At 41.7% G+C, this 16,661-nt stretch overlaps 1 protein-coding gene across 2 annotated transcripts in view; it reads left to right on the top strand.

Annotated features, from left to right (window-relative positions):
* Positions 1–16,661, top strand: part of DAPP1 (dual adaptor of phosphotyrosine and 3-phosphoinositides 1) — a 49,967-nt gene that overhangs the window by 9,362 nt on the left and 23,944 nt on the right. The window contains exons 2-3 of one of the 2 annotated variants that reach the window (XM_074993526.1): positions 10,335–10,457; positions 14,871–15,004. In XM_074993526.1, the coding sequence (XP_074849627.1) occupies positions 10,335–10,457; positions 14,871–15,004 (257 nt within the window). The remainder of the gene's footprint in view (positions 1–10,334; positions 10,458–14,870; positions 15,005–16,661) is intronic. The other variant, XM_074993527.1, reaches the window with a different exon arrangement.

Raw genomic sequence — 16,661 nt, 5'->3', positions numbered from 1 at the left:
TCTAGCAATGGAACGTCTCCAGGATGATTAATCACATCCAAAGCTGTCCTCCCCTATCAGGCATAGATGGGTCTTGGAGGATGGACTGACCGCACCAGCTGTGTGTAAAATACTACACACTCCCCAATCAGTCCTTCGGCTCATGTGCAAAGAGCAGATGCTCACCATCCTGCAAATGTTTGGCCAGCAGCCCGCATTGTACGGAGACGTACAAATACTGCGTGGCCAAGGATCCATGTGATAATGTGTCTTGCAGTGGTGCCCGAGACAGAGATGACACAGATGACAACTTTGATGAATAAATGTTTTTTGGTCTGCATGCCAAGACTAACTTCCCTAGGATTACCCAAAGGCAAGGTCTGTTCTGTGTGAGCAGTGCGTCTCTAGGCTAAAGGACAATTTTAAAATGTTGCTTTTTAAAAACATTTTCTCAAATATATAACTACATAAATTGCTCTAGGCTTGTTTGGTACCATTGTGTTTGTGGGAGAAAGGACTTTTGAATGCTAGTGTCACTGGAAATAGCTCAGAGTTGAGTAACTGGAGGACCTGGAGCTGGCAGCGAGTGGGCAGGGCAGTGAGGTGCGCCCCCCGCTTCCGCCGCATCACAAGCTCTTTTGCAGAGTATGATACCATTGAAAGTATGGTGCTGTAGATCTTTACCAGACAATGGCTCCCTTACCTTCTGTCACTAACCTTCCCGCAGACTGAGATTTTGCTACCGTACACTCCTAGACTCTACTGTAGTGAGGGAAAGAGTCTTCAGGCTGATAAAATCTTGGGGACAGAAGAGAATGTTGGGTCAGTCTTGGTGTAGGTAGGGGATGGGAAGAGGACATCTCGGCACAATGCTGTTTTCCATTCGGGTTTTGTTTTATGGAGTGTAGCTGTGAAAATTCACTTGATGGGGTTGGACAGAGATTCCTGATGGGCAGTCCACAGCCAGTCAGTGCAGTGGCTCTGTCCCCTTCACATGGTGGCTGGGCACATGTAGAGAATCATAAAAGTCTCACTTAATAAAACAGGCTCATTTAGTTCAGGGAAGAGGCTTGTACATTAAGATCAAGAGTTCACAGGTTCAGTCCCTCTTGCCAGTGGCTCATTATGGGTCCACTATTACATCTCTCATTCATAAAATGGAATGAGAAAGTAACCCCAGTGAACGTTTGATGTTGATAAGAAGAAACTGAAGGTTACCTAAATTCTTACAATGTGAAAATGTGGATATTCTGGTTTACAACTAGTTTCTCTCCATTAAGTCTTATCACTGAAGTAGATAATCTTGAAGGTACAAAAAATGTGACAGAGTACAGACAGTCTGATTTTCAGGTAACAGCTGATGCAACAAGCATCATTCTTGAGAGTTTAAAAGAATAGAAGCAAAGCTGCTTCTCCTATATGGCCCAGTGCCATATTGTGCAGTATAAGCGATAATACATTTGTCAGGAGATCAAAAAGATGTTCTGCATGGAGTCTGATGTGTGCAAGGATCATGTCAACTACAAGAACAATTTAGGATTTCCTTTTTGGTGGGGGAAAAGGTTATCAATTTTTTCTTTTAACGACTTATTAGGCTTCTGATAGAGCCGTTTTCTGTAGAACTTTCCTGTTTGTTGAAAAGCCAGAAGTATTTTTCCATCAAAACTTTTGACTACTATTTACAGCGCACCTATCACCATGCTGAGTACCTATGAATATTGTAAACTAAGAGGCTCTTGTCTATCCTGGGGTTTTAACTCCCAGCATAGGTGCACCCATATAAACTCCTAGCATAGGCACAATTTGTGCTGTTGCACAGGTTACCTGGTTCTAAAACAGGAATTCATAGTGGTGGCTAAAAACCAAAGTGTCAATACACAGCTTTAGAAAAAGGCAAGAGCAGCTCACCTGAAAGCCTGAGCTTCATCTCTTGTTTCATCTCTGTAAAGAGCAGCTCCAGTAAAACCTGCCCTATTACTGATTTAATCAGTGAATACAAAACCTAGTCTAGCAGAAGGTGACTAATTACTGAAAATTCTTCTCTGAAGCAAGAGAAACCAGTGCTTGTTACTGGTATGGACATAGTAAAAAAAATTGCCAGCCTCAGACCAACACCACCTGTGTCCAGAATCAAAAGGAAATATTTGCTTCCCCAATGAGCAGGGAAAAATGCCTTACCAAAGGAGGTGTCTCCAACAGGATTTTCATTAAAAGTGCAGTTAGAAAGTCATTCTGGCAGAGGTGAAAAAATGAAGGTCTGTGTCACAGAAGCTGAGTGACAAATAGTGGACGCCAAGAATAAAACAGGAATCAAGAAACTGAAAGTTAAGTGCCAGGCTGATGTTTTACTGGCAGAGATGGGAATGGTAATGTCCAGTAATGGAATTCCAGGGCCAAATAGTCAGAGTGAACTTGTCCAGTAGAGGCAGTGATTCAGCACAGCTCTCAAACAGGAGAGGGGATCCTGTGGAGATACGGTTGTAATTTAAAGCAGCTGTTACCAGATGGAACATCGTGGTGGGACGCTTACTTGGGCTCCCTTGGCAATCGTGCCCTGCTTGGACACAGTGGCCCCCTCTAGAGCATGTGTGTTTGTATGTGCATGTGCCAGTTAAGCCTAAAATAATTTCTGGGGGCAAGTTTACTAGGACTCTGGATAAGTTTGTTTGTCGAGAGCTTCAGTGGTCTCTGGCTATGTTTCCAAGAAATTATTTTTGAGGCAACGAGGATACAAATATATAAGATTGCATGGTCCTTCATTCCTCCTCTCAGCAAATAAGCCTTCTTTGCTCCTCAGATTTTAGGTAGAATTGAGCACAGGCAAAGAGGAGTCCATTGTAAACATATTAGCACTACATAAATGAATAGCAGCGAGGATAGTTGTAGCACTAGAATGCCTTAATCTCGCTCTTCACCCAAAGCCCTCCCATGAAGCCAAAGCAGGCTGTGTGTCCTCAGCTGTCCTTCAGTACAATATGTTTGCAGTGCATGGAGCTCTTGTTTCTGGAGCATTACCCAGAATAAATAGCTTGCTTCTATGAGTAAAGTAGGGGAGTTATTTTTGGAGGGACCTTACCAAAATCCTTTTGATGGCTCTCAGGAGGTGCACAGAATGCAAGACAAAATACACCACCGTGCACATTCCAATAAGTATTACATAAGATGGTTTCAGTGCATTCAAAGAAAGCAAAGTGGATTGCACATGGTTGATCTTAGCGAGGCATTCAAACGAGACAGAGTACTTCACTAATGAAAAGTCATTTCATTATCTATCATACCAGGAGCAATATTGGTTCTCTCTTCCTAACATTAGCAATATTTGTTTTAAAGTACCAAGGAAGGCAATCTACATTCTTCTCTACCTGCACATTGTTGCCCCTCAGGACAGCCCAGTCCCTTCTGTGTTTAAGAACCCACTGAGCCAGATGACATTCCCTAACCCACGCAGTTGTCCGCTTCAGGTATCCCACTGAACGAAAACAAAGATTAAGTTGACACTCTCCCCCACAGGGTAAAATTCCTTTGAGCCATGGCTCCTAGCTGGGTTGACTGCTGTATTCATGTCCAAAAGCCTCATTTATCATCAACATATAGCTTACTGGTGTCCCGAGGTATGCAGCTATGGGAAGAACAGATTGGCCATTCTTATGTGAATAACCATACTGGGTCACCAATGGTACATTTAACTCCATATCCTGTCTCCTGAGAGTGGTTAGTGCCAGCTGCTTAAGAGGGAGTGAACAGAGCAGGAAAATTGCAGGGTGCTCCTTCCCCTGTCATCCAGCTCCAACTTCTGGAAGTTGGGGGCATAGAGACCCCCCCAAAGTGTGGGGTTCCATCCCTACCCATCTTGGCTAACAGAGGTAGTCCTATTTCCAGCAGCTTAGCTAATGGTTCTTTGAACCCAGTTTCTATGGAACGGGGATTATTTTGCACTGCTTTTCTTCAGTCAAGGGATGTACTAACAGCTTATTTCTTAATAGGGCTTCCCTGAAGGTGCATAAATCAAGCTCACAGTTATTCATATTATCAATAAAGAATGGATCTTGGCTGCATTCCATGATGCCTAGGTTGATCTAAAATGCATTAAATGAGCTGTGTGCAGCGGGACCAACAACCTGCCCAGGCCCCTGGGCAAAGCGGTTGGTGGGGGGAGGGATAGTGATCTGCTCCAGGCCCCCCAGAAGAGGGGGGGGCCTCTGGTGGAGTGGGGAGGGTTGGAGCAGCCAGATCTCAGTACCGTTGAGCTTATGGTGAACGCTGCCCCTTCCCCCAAGGCTTCAGCACTGCCTGGCGAGTGCCACACAGTGCTCCAGCATTGATTTAAACAGCCCCAGCCTCCAGCTGCTGCAGTGACAGCTGTGGCTATAGTTGGGACTTCCAGGCCCTTTTGTATCTGGGCCCCCAGGCAGTTGTCTCCCTTGTCCTCCCCAGCTGGCAGGACTGGCTATGTGTGCAGAGAGAGAGGAGTTCTTTGTGAGAGACAGTAGAAAGAGACCTTGACCTTGTTTTAATGGTGGGTCAACTATCACTGAGTACATCTACCCAGTGCCTAGCACAATGGGGCAAATGAGGCTCCTAGACTGTACAGGTTGAACCTCTCTATTTTTTTTTGTAAATAAAGTGGCAATACATATCTCCTAGAACCGGAAGGGACCTTGGGAGGTCATCTAGCCCAGTCCCCTGCCCTTTTGGCAGGACCAAGCACTGTTCCTGACATCTATTTGCTCCAATCCCTAAACAGCCTCCTCAAGGATTGAGCTCACAGCCCTAGGTTTAGCAGGCCAATGCTCAAACCAAAAACCGTCTTGTCTGGCAACATGATTTTAGTTAGCCGGATGACCACATAGCATGGGTGTGGCCAAGTTTCCCTTAATATCATAAAAGTTTGTTTCCAGCCACCAGTCCTGGCTCTCAGTCTTCTGTGCTGTTATTTAGCTGTAACTAACTGTCTTCTAAGAGCCCAGTAAGTATTGGAACGGTTGATAATACTGCTAGACAATATTGAGTCTCTCATCTGGCATCGGGCATGTCCCAAGGGTGCTGGACAAGAGAGGTTCAACCTGTACTGCAGTACAACTAAATTGAGAACAATATAAAAAATGTGGTGTTTAAAAAAAAAAAAAAGATTTAACAGGTCTTAGTTAAATAACACACATATAAATAGTTCTACTGAGTGTTAAACTGAGGTTAGGGCGGGTCTGAAACTGATCAGCAACCCTTTCATAGAGAGACAGCCCCATGGCTCGTGTCACACGAACTCCCTTTGCAAACAGATCATTTGCACTAGTGCCTGTGCCAAGAGTAATTAAAAACTTTTTTGTCAAGTACATTTCATAGCGGATTTCAACTGAGATTAATTTTGACCTTCTGAAGAGCCACACTGCTGACTTGACGAGAATGGGTTCCAGTTTTCCTTTGAGACTTCTTTTTAAACTTACATTATCATACTGTGAGAATAAATTGTCTATTTAAATGTATGAATTGGCCATTTACAGGACTTTCCTGGATATTTACGTGAAAATATTTGCTTTTCTCTGCAAGACAACCAAAACATTAAAACAGGTTGTCACTAAATATAGGCAGTAAGCCAAAAACCAAAACAAACACACCACACAAAACATGCCAGGAGACCCCCTCCCACCCGGCCCACAGACACATTTTGAATGGCCATCTCAAGGATTAGTCAGTACTAAAAATTGAATTTTCAGATTACCAAGACTTTTCATTGTGTCAGAATAAAAAGAAAAACAAAAGCAATTCTACAATGTCTGACACAGTTGCTTTGGTAACAGCAGTTAATTGATATTGTCACATCTGTTTATATTTTATATGCTGACCAGGATGGCCATAACAGGATATCAGGGTTTGTTGTTTGTGTGTGGGCTTTCTTGGCATATAAAGTAACACCTCCACCTCAAAAACCAAAATAGATACAGTCAAAGGTGTGGGAATATTTTGAACCAAATGTAGAAGATCCATTTCTTAATATAAAAAGTTTTCCCATTTAATTTTTTAAAGAAAGTTTTGCTGAGCCTTGCTCTATTTCAATTTTTGAGCTTGAAAAGAAAGTGAAAACAACTTTTTATTCAAAATGTTTCTGAAACTTAAAAATAGAAGCCCTTTTGAAACGTCTCATTTCTTTTCAATGAGCAACTTCAAGTTTAAAAGACTGTCTATGTAAAAATTGATAACTGGTAGAACACTTTTGGAGGAGGGGTGTGGAGGTAGGGAACCTGTGTTTCTTGGTCACCAAATTGAAACAATTTATATGAAATTTCACTCCAAAAATCTTGCCCTTTCTTCCAGTTCTAGAACTAGTTAGATGTTAACACTGGTCCCATCATTGTGCTGTTGGAACACCACCACCGAGACTGACCTTTGACAGTTAAAATGGGCTTTGTAACCAAGCCCCAGAACAACAGGTGTTCCAAAGGAAGATGCTTTGATCTTCATTTGTGCCATTTATTTTACTGCATACAGTGTATGTAGTTCTGTGAACAGATCCTTACCCCCCAAAATCTTGGTAGCATTAGGTTTCTGTCTGCATTAGGTTTCATTGGGTCTTGTCCTCCATGGACTTTCAAATTATGAAGGTTTTTGTTTGTTTGTTTGGTTTTAAGTAGGGAGACAGATTCACTAACTAGCCTTTGCTTCTGAAATAGGCTTCAAGCAGCAATTGATCTTAAATCCTAATTAAATCTTTGTAGGGTGTGTTTATTGAAATACTGAATTGCTACGATGAATGAGAAGAAAAGGGAGATGCACTGTTACCATGTGTCAGGCTAGTGACCACTTTATCATGAATGCCAGGAAATGTTGTGGTCCGACTTCTGCTTTTCATTCCATTGGTCTAAATTCAAACTGTATGCAATGTAGCTGAGATCAGAATTTGTCCCAATACCTTTTCCTACATGTATACATTAAAGAAAGGAAAACCAAACCCAGGAACTCTGCTAAACTCAGATTTCCTTAGGTTTCAGAATGGTATCCGAGTCCAGGCCTCGCAGGTCCTCTAAATGGGGGATGAACAAACCTTTTATGTCAGGCCCCAATTTTCATCCCTGCAGTTAGCAGGGCCCCTCCAAGCTGTCTAATGTCATCCAAACTGACAATATTTCAGTTATGTTCAGATGAGAACAACAAACAAACAAAACCCTTTCAGCAGGTGTCAGAAAATAAGTTTGCAGAATGTAAAAAACTCCATTAATTGGCCCATAAATGGGAATGCACCTACACATGAACTAACACATATTTCAACATTTTTGACGAGGTGGATGAGCCTGAGACCCAGCAGAGGATTGTACTGCGCTCCCTGTGTGAAATTTCATGCCCCCTCTACGGAGGCCCCCCCCTACATTTTGCGCAGCCCTGCTCTAAATCATTGCTGTCTCTTAGGACACCCACAGGGCCAATAGCAATTTACGTATGAGCAGGAATACAGTTTCACCTGCAAGGGTGTATAGACTGGCTGCCTCCTGAGGGCCTCCTTGTGGCAGAGGTGGCTCAGCAGCACCCTGCTTCATGCCCTCCCACCGGGGATAAACACCGCAAAACTGATTTCTCCAAGATGCTTAGTTTGTTAAAGTGAAGAACAAAACTCAAAGTCTACAAAGTTGAGCTCAAATCCCTGCTTTTAGCAGGCTGGTCCTAGGCCTTCCTGGCTGGAGGGTTCATATTTCTCCTTTAAAATCTGCCATTGGCAGTTCTTACCGAATCCCAGGCTTCTCTGTTCCTGGTGCTCACAGCCCTCCCCCGACAGTCAAGAGTCTTCTGCAGGAGCCTGTGGCTCCCTGCCAGCTCTACAGTCTCTGCCACAGCACTCTCTCTCTCTGTTTCCCTATGTTTATAGAGACCAGCTGCCCTCTGTCAGATACACTGAGAAGCTGTTCGTGATGCACAGGTGGTCTGGACCAGTTGCCTCTTACAGGGCTCAGCCTACCATGTGATCGCCAGATACTGTATTCGCTCCTCTCCCACTCGCTCATTCTTGGACTTTTTATTATGGGGAACAGTTTTCCTATTTAGGTGCAGGGTATTTAACAGGATGTGGTATCCAGTATACCCTGAATTTGCGTCAGGAAAGTTTCTGAGATCTTGCCATTTGTTTAATGTCTCTTTCCATTTTGATTTCCTCTATTCCATGTTACAGTCCTTTCGAAATTAAGCCAGGTTACCTATATGCAAAAATAGCGCTCAGAACTTTTCAGGGCTCAGGCCTCTCTCTTGAAGGTCTATAACAGATGACAGAGTAATTTCACTCCCTTCCCCTCTACTGCAAAAAAAAGTTATACTTCCTCCAGGTGAAGATTTTAACCAAGACATATTTATTTGTCGGCAGTGTGTTCAGAAGCATGGTTGAACGGTATTGCTGACATGATAGATTAATGTACAGGCTTTTTCTGAACACTATCTTTTTGGCTACAGTAGTATGTGCCGCATATTTGCCTGAAAGAGGAAGTGTAACAGAGGAGAAAAAAAAACATTTCAGGAAATACAGATTTAGAAGATAGGAGACAGAGCTTGAAAAGGGTAAAGAAATGTCTTGCACTTAAACCCCTGTTCTTGCAGGACTGAGGGGAAAAATATGGAAAGTTAAAACTCAAATTTTTGTAGAAATTACAACCAGTGAAATGTGAATAAATAGTTAGGACACTGTCAACATGAGGGCTGTTTAAAATTCATTTTCTGAGAAACTACCTTTTAAACAGTCTACCCTGGTTTTTAAGTGTGTTTTTCTGCTTGCCTGTTGCTGTCTGAAAGGGTTTTTTCACTGAGTTTCTATACACAAAGGGCTTGTCTATGCTAGCTCCCTTCTTCAAAGCGTGGTAAGTAGGGTTGGGAGTTGGTTAATGAAGTGCTGCGGTGTATATGCATCACTTCTTGAAGCAAATTCTCCCCCCTGGCACCTTCGAAGTGTTCAACTTCGAAGTGTCAGCTCATGTGTAGCCATGGCTCACCCACCGGTACTTTGAAGTCCCTTTACTTCTCAGAAGTGCTTGGGGCACTTTGAAGTCCCAGCGAGTGAGCTGCGGCTACACTTGAACACTTTGAAGTTGCCGTGGAGGAGAATTTGCTTAATGAAGTGCTGCATATGCAACTTACCATCTTTCCTTCGAAGTAGGGAGCTAGTGTAGACAAGCCCAAAGTGCTGTCAAATGCTCAAAGCGCACAAACTGGAAAATAAAAGCCCGTGTGGTTCCCTTTCAATTTAAATAATCTTCAGTATTACCCGAGTCGAAAGAATGAGAGGAGCACAATACTAGTACGAGGAAGGAGTATGTCTCACCCCCTGTGTTTTCATTGTCCATTCCTGTATTCTTATTGATTCCTCTAGAGTATAGCCAGTGCTTTTAGAAGAGGTGACTTGGATTGTTTAGCACAGCCAAAAGACAGCTGAGAAGGGATAGGATTGCTTTGTATAGATAGGTCAAGGGGTAAACACGAGCTTTATTTAAGCTTAAGGACAATGTTGGCACAAGCAGCACTGGAAGGGTTCAGTTACCGTACAGTGGCTTAAAGCAACACTGGTACAATCCTCACTTCTGAAGGTGGAAGTTCATAGCCCAGGAGGGACTGTAGCTACTGGTGAGAGCAGCAGGAACTCCAAAGTGGATTTTCTTCGGAAAAATCAACCTGAACTTGAAGGAAGCATGCTGCAGAAACAAAAATGCTCAGGAGCCTACCCTGCTCTGCTTTGGGGCTGTTCCCCACAGGGCTCCTGTTCACTAGGGTGTCTGGAGGCCCAGTTTGCAATACTATCAGGGGATCAAGTTGAGAAAACTTGGAGATTTTCACACACATAAATAGGCCATGATTTGCCACCCCTCCCACACCCCCTTGGCCTCAGCCTCCATCATGCAGCAGAAGGAAACAAATGGCTTTATAGTCCTAACCTTTGGGGTTTTCAGACAAAGTCTGAACTAGTTTCCTGGAAGAGCTAACGTCAGGGGGAAGTTTGGATGTTTGACACACCCCTGGCTGTTTTTTTTTTTTTTTTGAGATAGAACTGAACAAAAAGGGCTAGATTTCCTCCCTACACAAAGTCAGAATTGTATTCATGGCTTAACTGACATAATAGTCGGAACCAATTTCGTTCAGAGTTTGCAAAAAAAAAAAAAAGTCTCCCCATGAAAATGTCCAGGTCAAAGGAGTTGTACTGCAAATATGTGCCCCCGTGTGCAAGATAGAAGTGTGTGTGTGCGCGCATGTGAGAGAGAGAGAGGGAATACATGTGCAAATATTTCAGGTTATAATGAAGAGCTGGCTGCAGCCCCATCCAGGGGGTTATTACTGCTTTGCAAGTCACTGTGTCAGACCAAATGAGTGACATTTTAACCTTCATATTTTGCTAGGTGGTACCATGATAATCTCACCCGCCATGCAGCAGAGGCTCTTCTTCTTTCCAACGGAAGTGATGGAAGCTATCTCTTAAGGAAGAGTAATGAAAGGAGTGACTTGTATTCTCTCTCAGTAAGGTAGAATATGAGGAAAAAAATTAACTAACTTACATGACTGTATTTCTACCATTATAAGCATCTTCCACTTACCACCAGGATTATTGGCAACAGTGGTACACATGATTAATTTTATATATAACACATTAATAGTTCTGTGATCAGAAAATCAAAAAGGGGTTTTGACCAGTAAGCTGCATCCAAGTGAAACCTTGTTGAATGCCATACCAGGAAGAAGTAAACATCTCAACACCTAATATTTGTGCCCAGTTTCAGAGGTCTGTCGGCATTCTTGCTGCTGAAAGATGCTTCATTTGATGAGCTGATTTGAAGATTGTACAATCTTTCAAAACCCTCTAGAATTGTAAAACTACCTGGATTAGCAGACATAATAGTAAAGGGATCAGACTTAAGTGAGCAGAAAGACTCCGTGGTGAGAATTTTATCGTGGTAAACATAGCAGTTAACAGCTACATCTTACCACCTGACTACAGCCTTTGGAGACCAAACAATGCCTCCAGAAGCCCATCCCAAGTTTTACATTGTGCCCAGAGTCACAGCAATGCACGAGTGCTCAGAATACCAGAGTCGCCATTGATGTAAATCAGTGTAGCTCAAGGGACATAAAGGAGTTAAGACTGACACCAGGAGAATAGGTAACTCAGACTCTGCAACCATGCTCAAAGATTACGACCTTGACTGTTGAGTCTTTGTCTTGATGTAAGGAGCTTTTCCCAATAACTGAGATAACAAGATTTTAAAGGGGATGTTTTCTTAACATTGCATGCACTGCCGTGGATAACTTGCAAATAAGAACACTGACACCATTTAAATTAATAACTTGCCATTTATATATTGTCTGGTATCATTGTAAGATATTTCACTGGTAACCAATATCAACTGCCATTGTGAAACCCAATTTCCCACTAGTACCCTAGTGGTTTTTGTCAGTGTAGAGATACCAGCAAATATAGCTTTAATACAGACACATTCCCAGATCATGAGCATTGTGCAGCATGGAATGCCTTAAACCCTACCCCCCGCTCATTTGTACAGCACCTAAACCAATTGGCGTCCCGTGGTGTTAAGAAGGACCGCCATACAGAGGTCCCAAGAAGTATTGATTACAGGTGCCTTGTATTTATTTAAAAAAAAACAAACACCCACATGACAAGGAGAAAACAGAAACATTTCTTAAAACATTTTAGTTTTTGAAGAGTAATTTTTCAGTGATCTGAGTATTTTTACACTAGCAGAAAGAATCAAGTGCTACTTGAGCTACGCTTCTGCCATTGGCCAGTTTTGCAAGACAATGTTAAAGTTATATATATTTCAAAAGAGTCATTACTAATTAAATATTTCTTTTTATCAGTTTACAAAAATTCTCTGTTAAATCCAAGTTTATAATACAAGTTGAACCTCTCTTGTCTGGCACTCTCTGGTCCAGCATGATTTGAGTTAGTCAGATGTCTACTTATCATGGGTATTACCAAGTTTCCTACTGTCCTGTGAGGTTTGTTTACAGCCACTAGCCCTGGCTGTCAGTGTTCCTGTGGTGTTATTTATGCCTAAATGTTTTCAAAGAGCCCAGTAAGCAGTGGAGGTGTTGGTAATGCTGCTAGATAACAATGACCTCCAGTTGTTTGGCAGATTCTCTGGTTCGGTGCTGGACTAGAGAGGTTCAACCTGTACCTGCAAAACTCAGACATTGTAAATTTAAGAAACTGAACAGAGATTTGGACTGGAAGGCTTTAGTCATCCTTAAGAACAGTGTAGTAAAGTAGCAAACCAATAATACTTCATCAATAGTTATTAGTTAAAATAGAATCACAGGTCAGCATCCTTGCCCCTAGTTCTTTACTGCGTTACATCACTTTTCTGTTACTTTGTTGAAGTCAGTGGAGTTACTCCAGCACAAGACTGGTGAGTAGAATGGAGATTATTGAAAGTTTCACTGACAGTTCAGACTGCCCAGATCTTTTTGATGCCCTTTAGATGCATGTAATGGTAACTTATTATGAAGAAACATAGTGCATATCAGCCAAAGTACATGCCTTCCTACTTACTCATCTGTTGTGGTATAGTTGTTTGCATTGTGAAGGGGAGGAAGAAATGAACAAAGCCAAACATCTAGAAAAATACCTATGAAGGAGTGTACCTCCTGTTAGTTAGATGAAATTTAAGTAAGTCTTTAAGTGATTCTATTTTTAAAATTACTTTGCATGTTTTATTTGTATAGACAGAATCCAAAGATGACACTTCAGATATATGCAAACTGGTTTGATGTGAAAAATTAGCATCCAGAAGTCAAGATCAATGAGTATACTTAAAGTTAGTCCTCACAGTTCTTTACAGTCTGGTGTAAATGTTTGCTTCCACCTTTTGATGTGGTCGATTAGAAGATCTCAGAACAGCTGCCTAAAGTTTTTAATTAAAATGTTTTTCATAGAAATAATGGCTTGTCGAGGGAAGTGAATTTTTAGCAAAAAATTATTTCCCTTGACTTTATTTTTCAGCAAAATTAATTGAAAAAGTTGAATTAATTATGCTACCCCCTTCTCTTTTTTTCTATGGAAATAAAAATAGTGGGGAGGAGAAGAGGTAGGGAAAAATTCATTTTGAAACAAATTTTTGGTTAATAGAAAGAATCCATAGAAAGAATCCATGAAAAACTTTAAACAAAATGAAAAAATGCCTGTTTCATGCTGAATTAATCCCTGGATTTTTGATGAAGCTAAAACAAAATAAAATGTTCATTTCAAAAGTTTTAAATTTTATTCAGATGTTTCTCCTGGCACACACACCACCCTCATTTTTCAACCAACTCAGCTACTCTTGAACATTTTGATATGTCCTTTATTTAACACACACACACACACACACACACACTTTATCAGTCAGCATTAGCAGCTTGCTTCAGTATGCAATTCATGATCAGATAGATATCCCTTGATATTTTGACTGATATTTGCATCTGAAGCTAGTGAGTGGTTAAATTCACCAACTTTGAAGAGGAACTATGCAATGAAGAGTGCCTGCTCTCATTGCCACACTTTATTTCCTGTAAAATTAGATGAAGAGATGAGACCATGACCTCAGTGTAACAAGAAGCCATGACAGCCTATGTCTTGCATACATTGTGTGATGGGACGCTGAAGGCAGAAGGCTTTTTCAGCCACAAGAGAGGAGCTCTATATGCTGTGAATGCACACCCTGGAGTGGCCACCTGTGCTTAGAACATGGCTATTTAACATAATTAAAAATAGCCAAGATGCAGTAAAGCATTTCAGGGACTGTAACCATCCAGTATAAAAAATGTAGTTCCTACTAAATCATGCAACAATAATAGGAATTCATAACTTCTCCCCTTCCTCTGCTATTTTCAATATATCTTTCCCATCCCCCCCCCCCGCAACATTTTTGTATAAACATTCTCTGGACTACCTGAGTTGCTATTGTTAGCAGGATCCACTTTAATAGAGGAGAAATACCTGTTTGGATGCCTTTTCTATGAATTGTGTCACTGTCTTATGGATGACAAACATCCAGCAAGGAAGTCAGGACTGCTAGCTCTTTGTACATGTTGACAAGTTGTCCTGAATGGCATTGTACCAATAAAGATAAAAGTCTGTCTTCCTGTGTAGATTTGTATAGTGCCTAACAGAACAGAACCCTGATCTTGATGGGTCCTTCAGTGGTGAAAGTAAACAGTAGGCAAAAAATTCTGAAACCTAGCTTCCCAAAATTAAACTCTAAAGCTATACTTAGGCATGCAAATAAAGGAGGCCTGATATGAAAATATGAAAAGTCCTGAGCACCTGTAACACAAAAAGACTTCACAGTGAGATTAGGAAGACTTTGCGCGGGAGGGAGGAGAAAGCAGCCACCTTTAAAGGTGCCTAAATTAGGCAGCTAATGTTTGAAAATGTTATTTAATAATAATCAAATGTGTACATTGAGCACAAGGATTATATTTTAAGAATTAACTGTACTGCTGCTAACTGGGCAGGCAGCCTAGTGGGTAGAGCAGGATGCTGGAAGAAAGGACTTGAGCTGTAGTTGGTCATTGACTGCCACTGTGACCTTGGACAAGTTGGTTAAGCTGTGTGTGCTTTTTATTATACCCCATCTGTAAGATATTTTTCATACGTAAGCTTCTTCATAGTGGCATTGCAACTCTTAATTTATAGCGCTGGCTCCCAGAAGTATCAAGCACTTTCAACTCTAAAAGGAGTAAATGGGAGCTCTGAACAGGCTGTATCTTTGGGGGAAAAAATAAAAATTAAAAAAAACACAGCCTCAACATTCCTACCACTCAAAGATCTAAAAAAGGTTGGTGCTGTGTAAGCATGAAGCAGCGTTTACATTGTCCTGCAGCGACATTGCTTAATTTGAAAACTTGCATGTACAGACAATTGTCTTTTTTCCTTTTAGAGCAAAAGATTCTGTGAAACATTTCCATGTGGAGCACACTGGGACAGCTTTCAAGTTCGGCTTCAATGAATTTCCCAGCTTGAAGGAGTTAGTCATGCATTTTGCGAACCAGCCTTTAATTGGAAGTGAGACAGGTAAACAATAGATGTCACATGACAGTCTTAGGGAATCCAAACCGGAGAGACATTTTTATTCAAAACCTGCTCAGGTATACTCTGGCACCCACAAAATACTACATGAAAAATGTTAAAGTACCAGAGGTGGCTGTCTCTTGGGAGACCAGCCACTTAATCTAGACAAAAAACAAAGTAAGCAGGTTGTGAGTTCAGTAGCCTGGGACACTAGCCCATTTTGGTCTCCAGGTAGAGTCAGTACTAGGATCTTCTCTCCAGCTCCACCAATGGAGGAGAGGGGGCAAAAGGGCAGTTGCCCCAGGTCCTCATACTTCAGAAGGACCTGGGGCTCCTGGCTGCCGCTAGGAGATGAACAGTGGGGGAAGGAGGGCTGGATGGAGAGAGGCAGCACAATGCACTCCAGCCTGTACTGAGGGCCGGCTGGCCCAGTTCTACCCATTTTACCTGAGGCCCCTTCCACCTAGCCCAGTGGCATGACAAGTCCATGAACCCACCTGCTTCTCTCTGTTCCCTGAGGCAGATGCCTTTGTGTGTATTCACCCTGGGGAAGGGAGGGAACCACAGCTCTCCTATGGAGCTACCTGGTAGAACTTTTCAATTTGTTAGTCAGCTGGTGTTTGATACAAGTTTGATGTTGCATGTGGGATGGAACTATAGAAATTGCTTTCAGCAAATCAAGCCAATAGGGTTAGTTTTCATCAGTTATCGAAAACAAAATTGAATGCCGAGGAGGATGGGACTTTTAAACTCTGCCTCCCTAGTTTTGAGTTTGAGGTAAAGAAATATTGGATTAAAAACTTCAATGTGATGGCTGTCCCATAATAACATTTAAACATCCTCTCAGAAGAGTAGGTGTGGTGGGACAGGGCTGAGAGTAGGGGAAGCAGAGAGCTCTGCAAGAATTTATTTCTATGACTTTCCATCCCATAAGCCCCCAGTGGTTTCCCCACCTCTCCTACAGCTGACATGCCCTGTACTTTACCATCAACCTTTGCCTTTCCTCCCCGAGCAGCCTACTTATTGACTTGCTCTGCCATGAAGCAGAGATTATATTTTGTTTTCAAAATATTTACTTTATCAGCTGTATTATTTAAAAATAAGAAAAATCACAGAACATTTCAATGAACAGCTACTGCCTGAAGAGGGTCAAGGAGGAGAAAGATGCTTATTGCCAGCAGATCATAGACCAACTCACTTGTAGGGATGAAATTTAAAACTCTGAGTTCAAATTTCTAGCATTAATCCTGAGAAAAAGAGAAGGGGGGTCTATTCTAATGGTAAAATGAATAGGTTAGGTCTAGGTGCCAAGCACTCCTGAGTTCTAATCCTAGCTGCAGTATTGTCACTTGTATGGTGATGGGCCAGTGTTCCTTGTTGTGGTTGTTCTTATCCCTAAAATAAGGCTAAGACTTTCCTACCTTCTTGGAAGAAATTGCTAGAATTCATTAATGTTTGTAAGACAGAAAACTATTAATATCTGGGGACAAAATTTTAGTATCAGGTATGTAAAAATATGAAAATAATTTGTATATACAGTAAAGGTATATACCTGCAAATGATCAAATAGATGCCTAATGAATATTACCAAGTGCAATTACCATGATGCTGTATTTTTTATGTCTATGGACTCAAACACTTCTGTATATGTGGGACAAAT

Source organism: Carettochelys insculpta, chromosome 4 (assembly GCF_033958435.1).
Source record: "Carettochelys insculpta isolate YL-2023 chromosome 4, ASM3395843v1, whole genome shotgun sequence".
NCBI lineage: Eukaryota > Metazoa > Chordata > Testudines > Carettochelyidae > Carettochelys > Carettochelys insculpta.
This window is presented reverse-complemented; position numbering and strand designations above follow the sequence as displayed.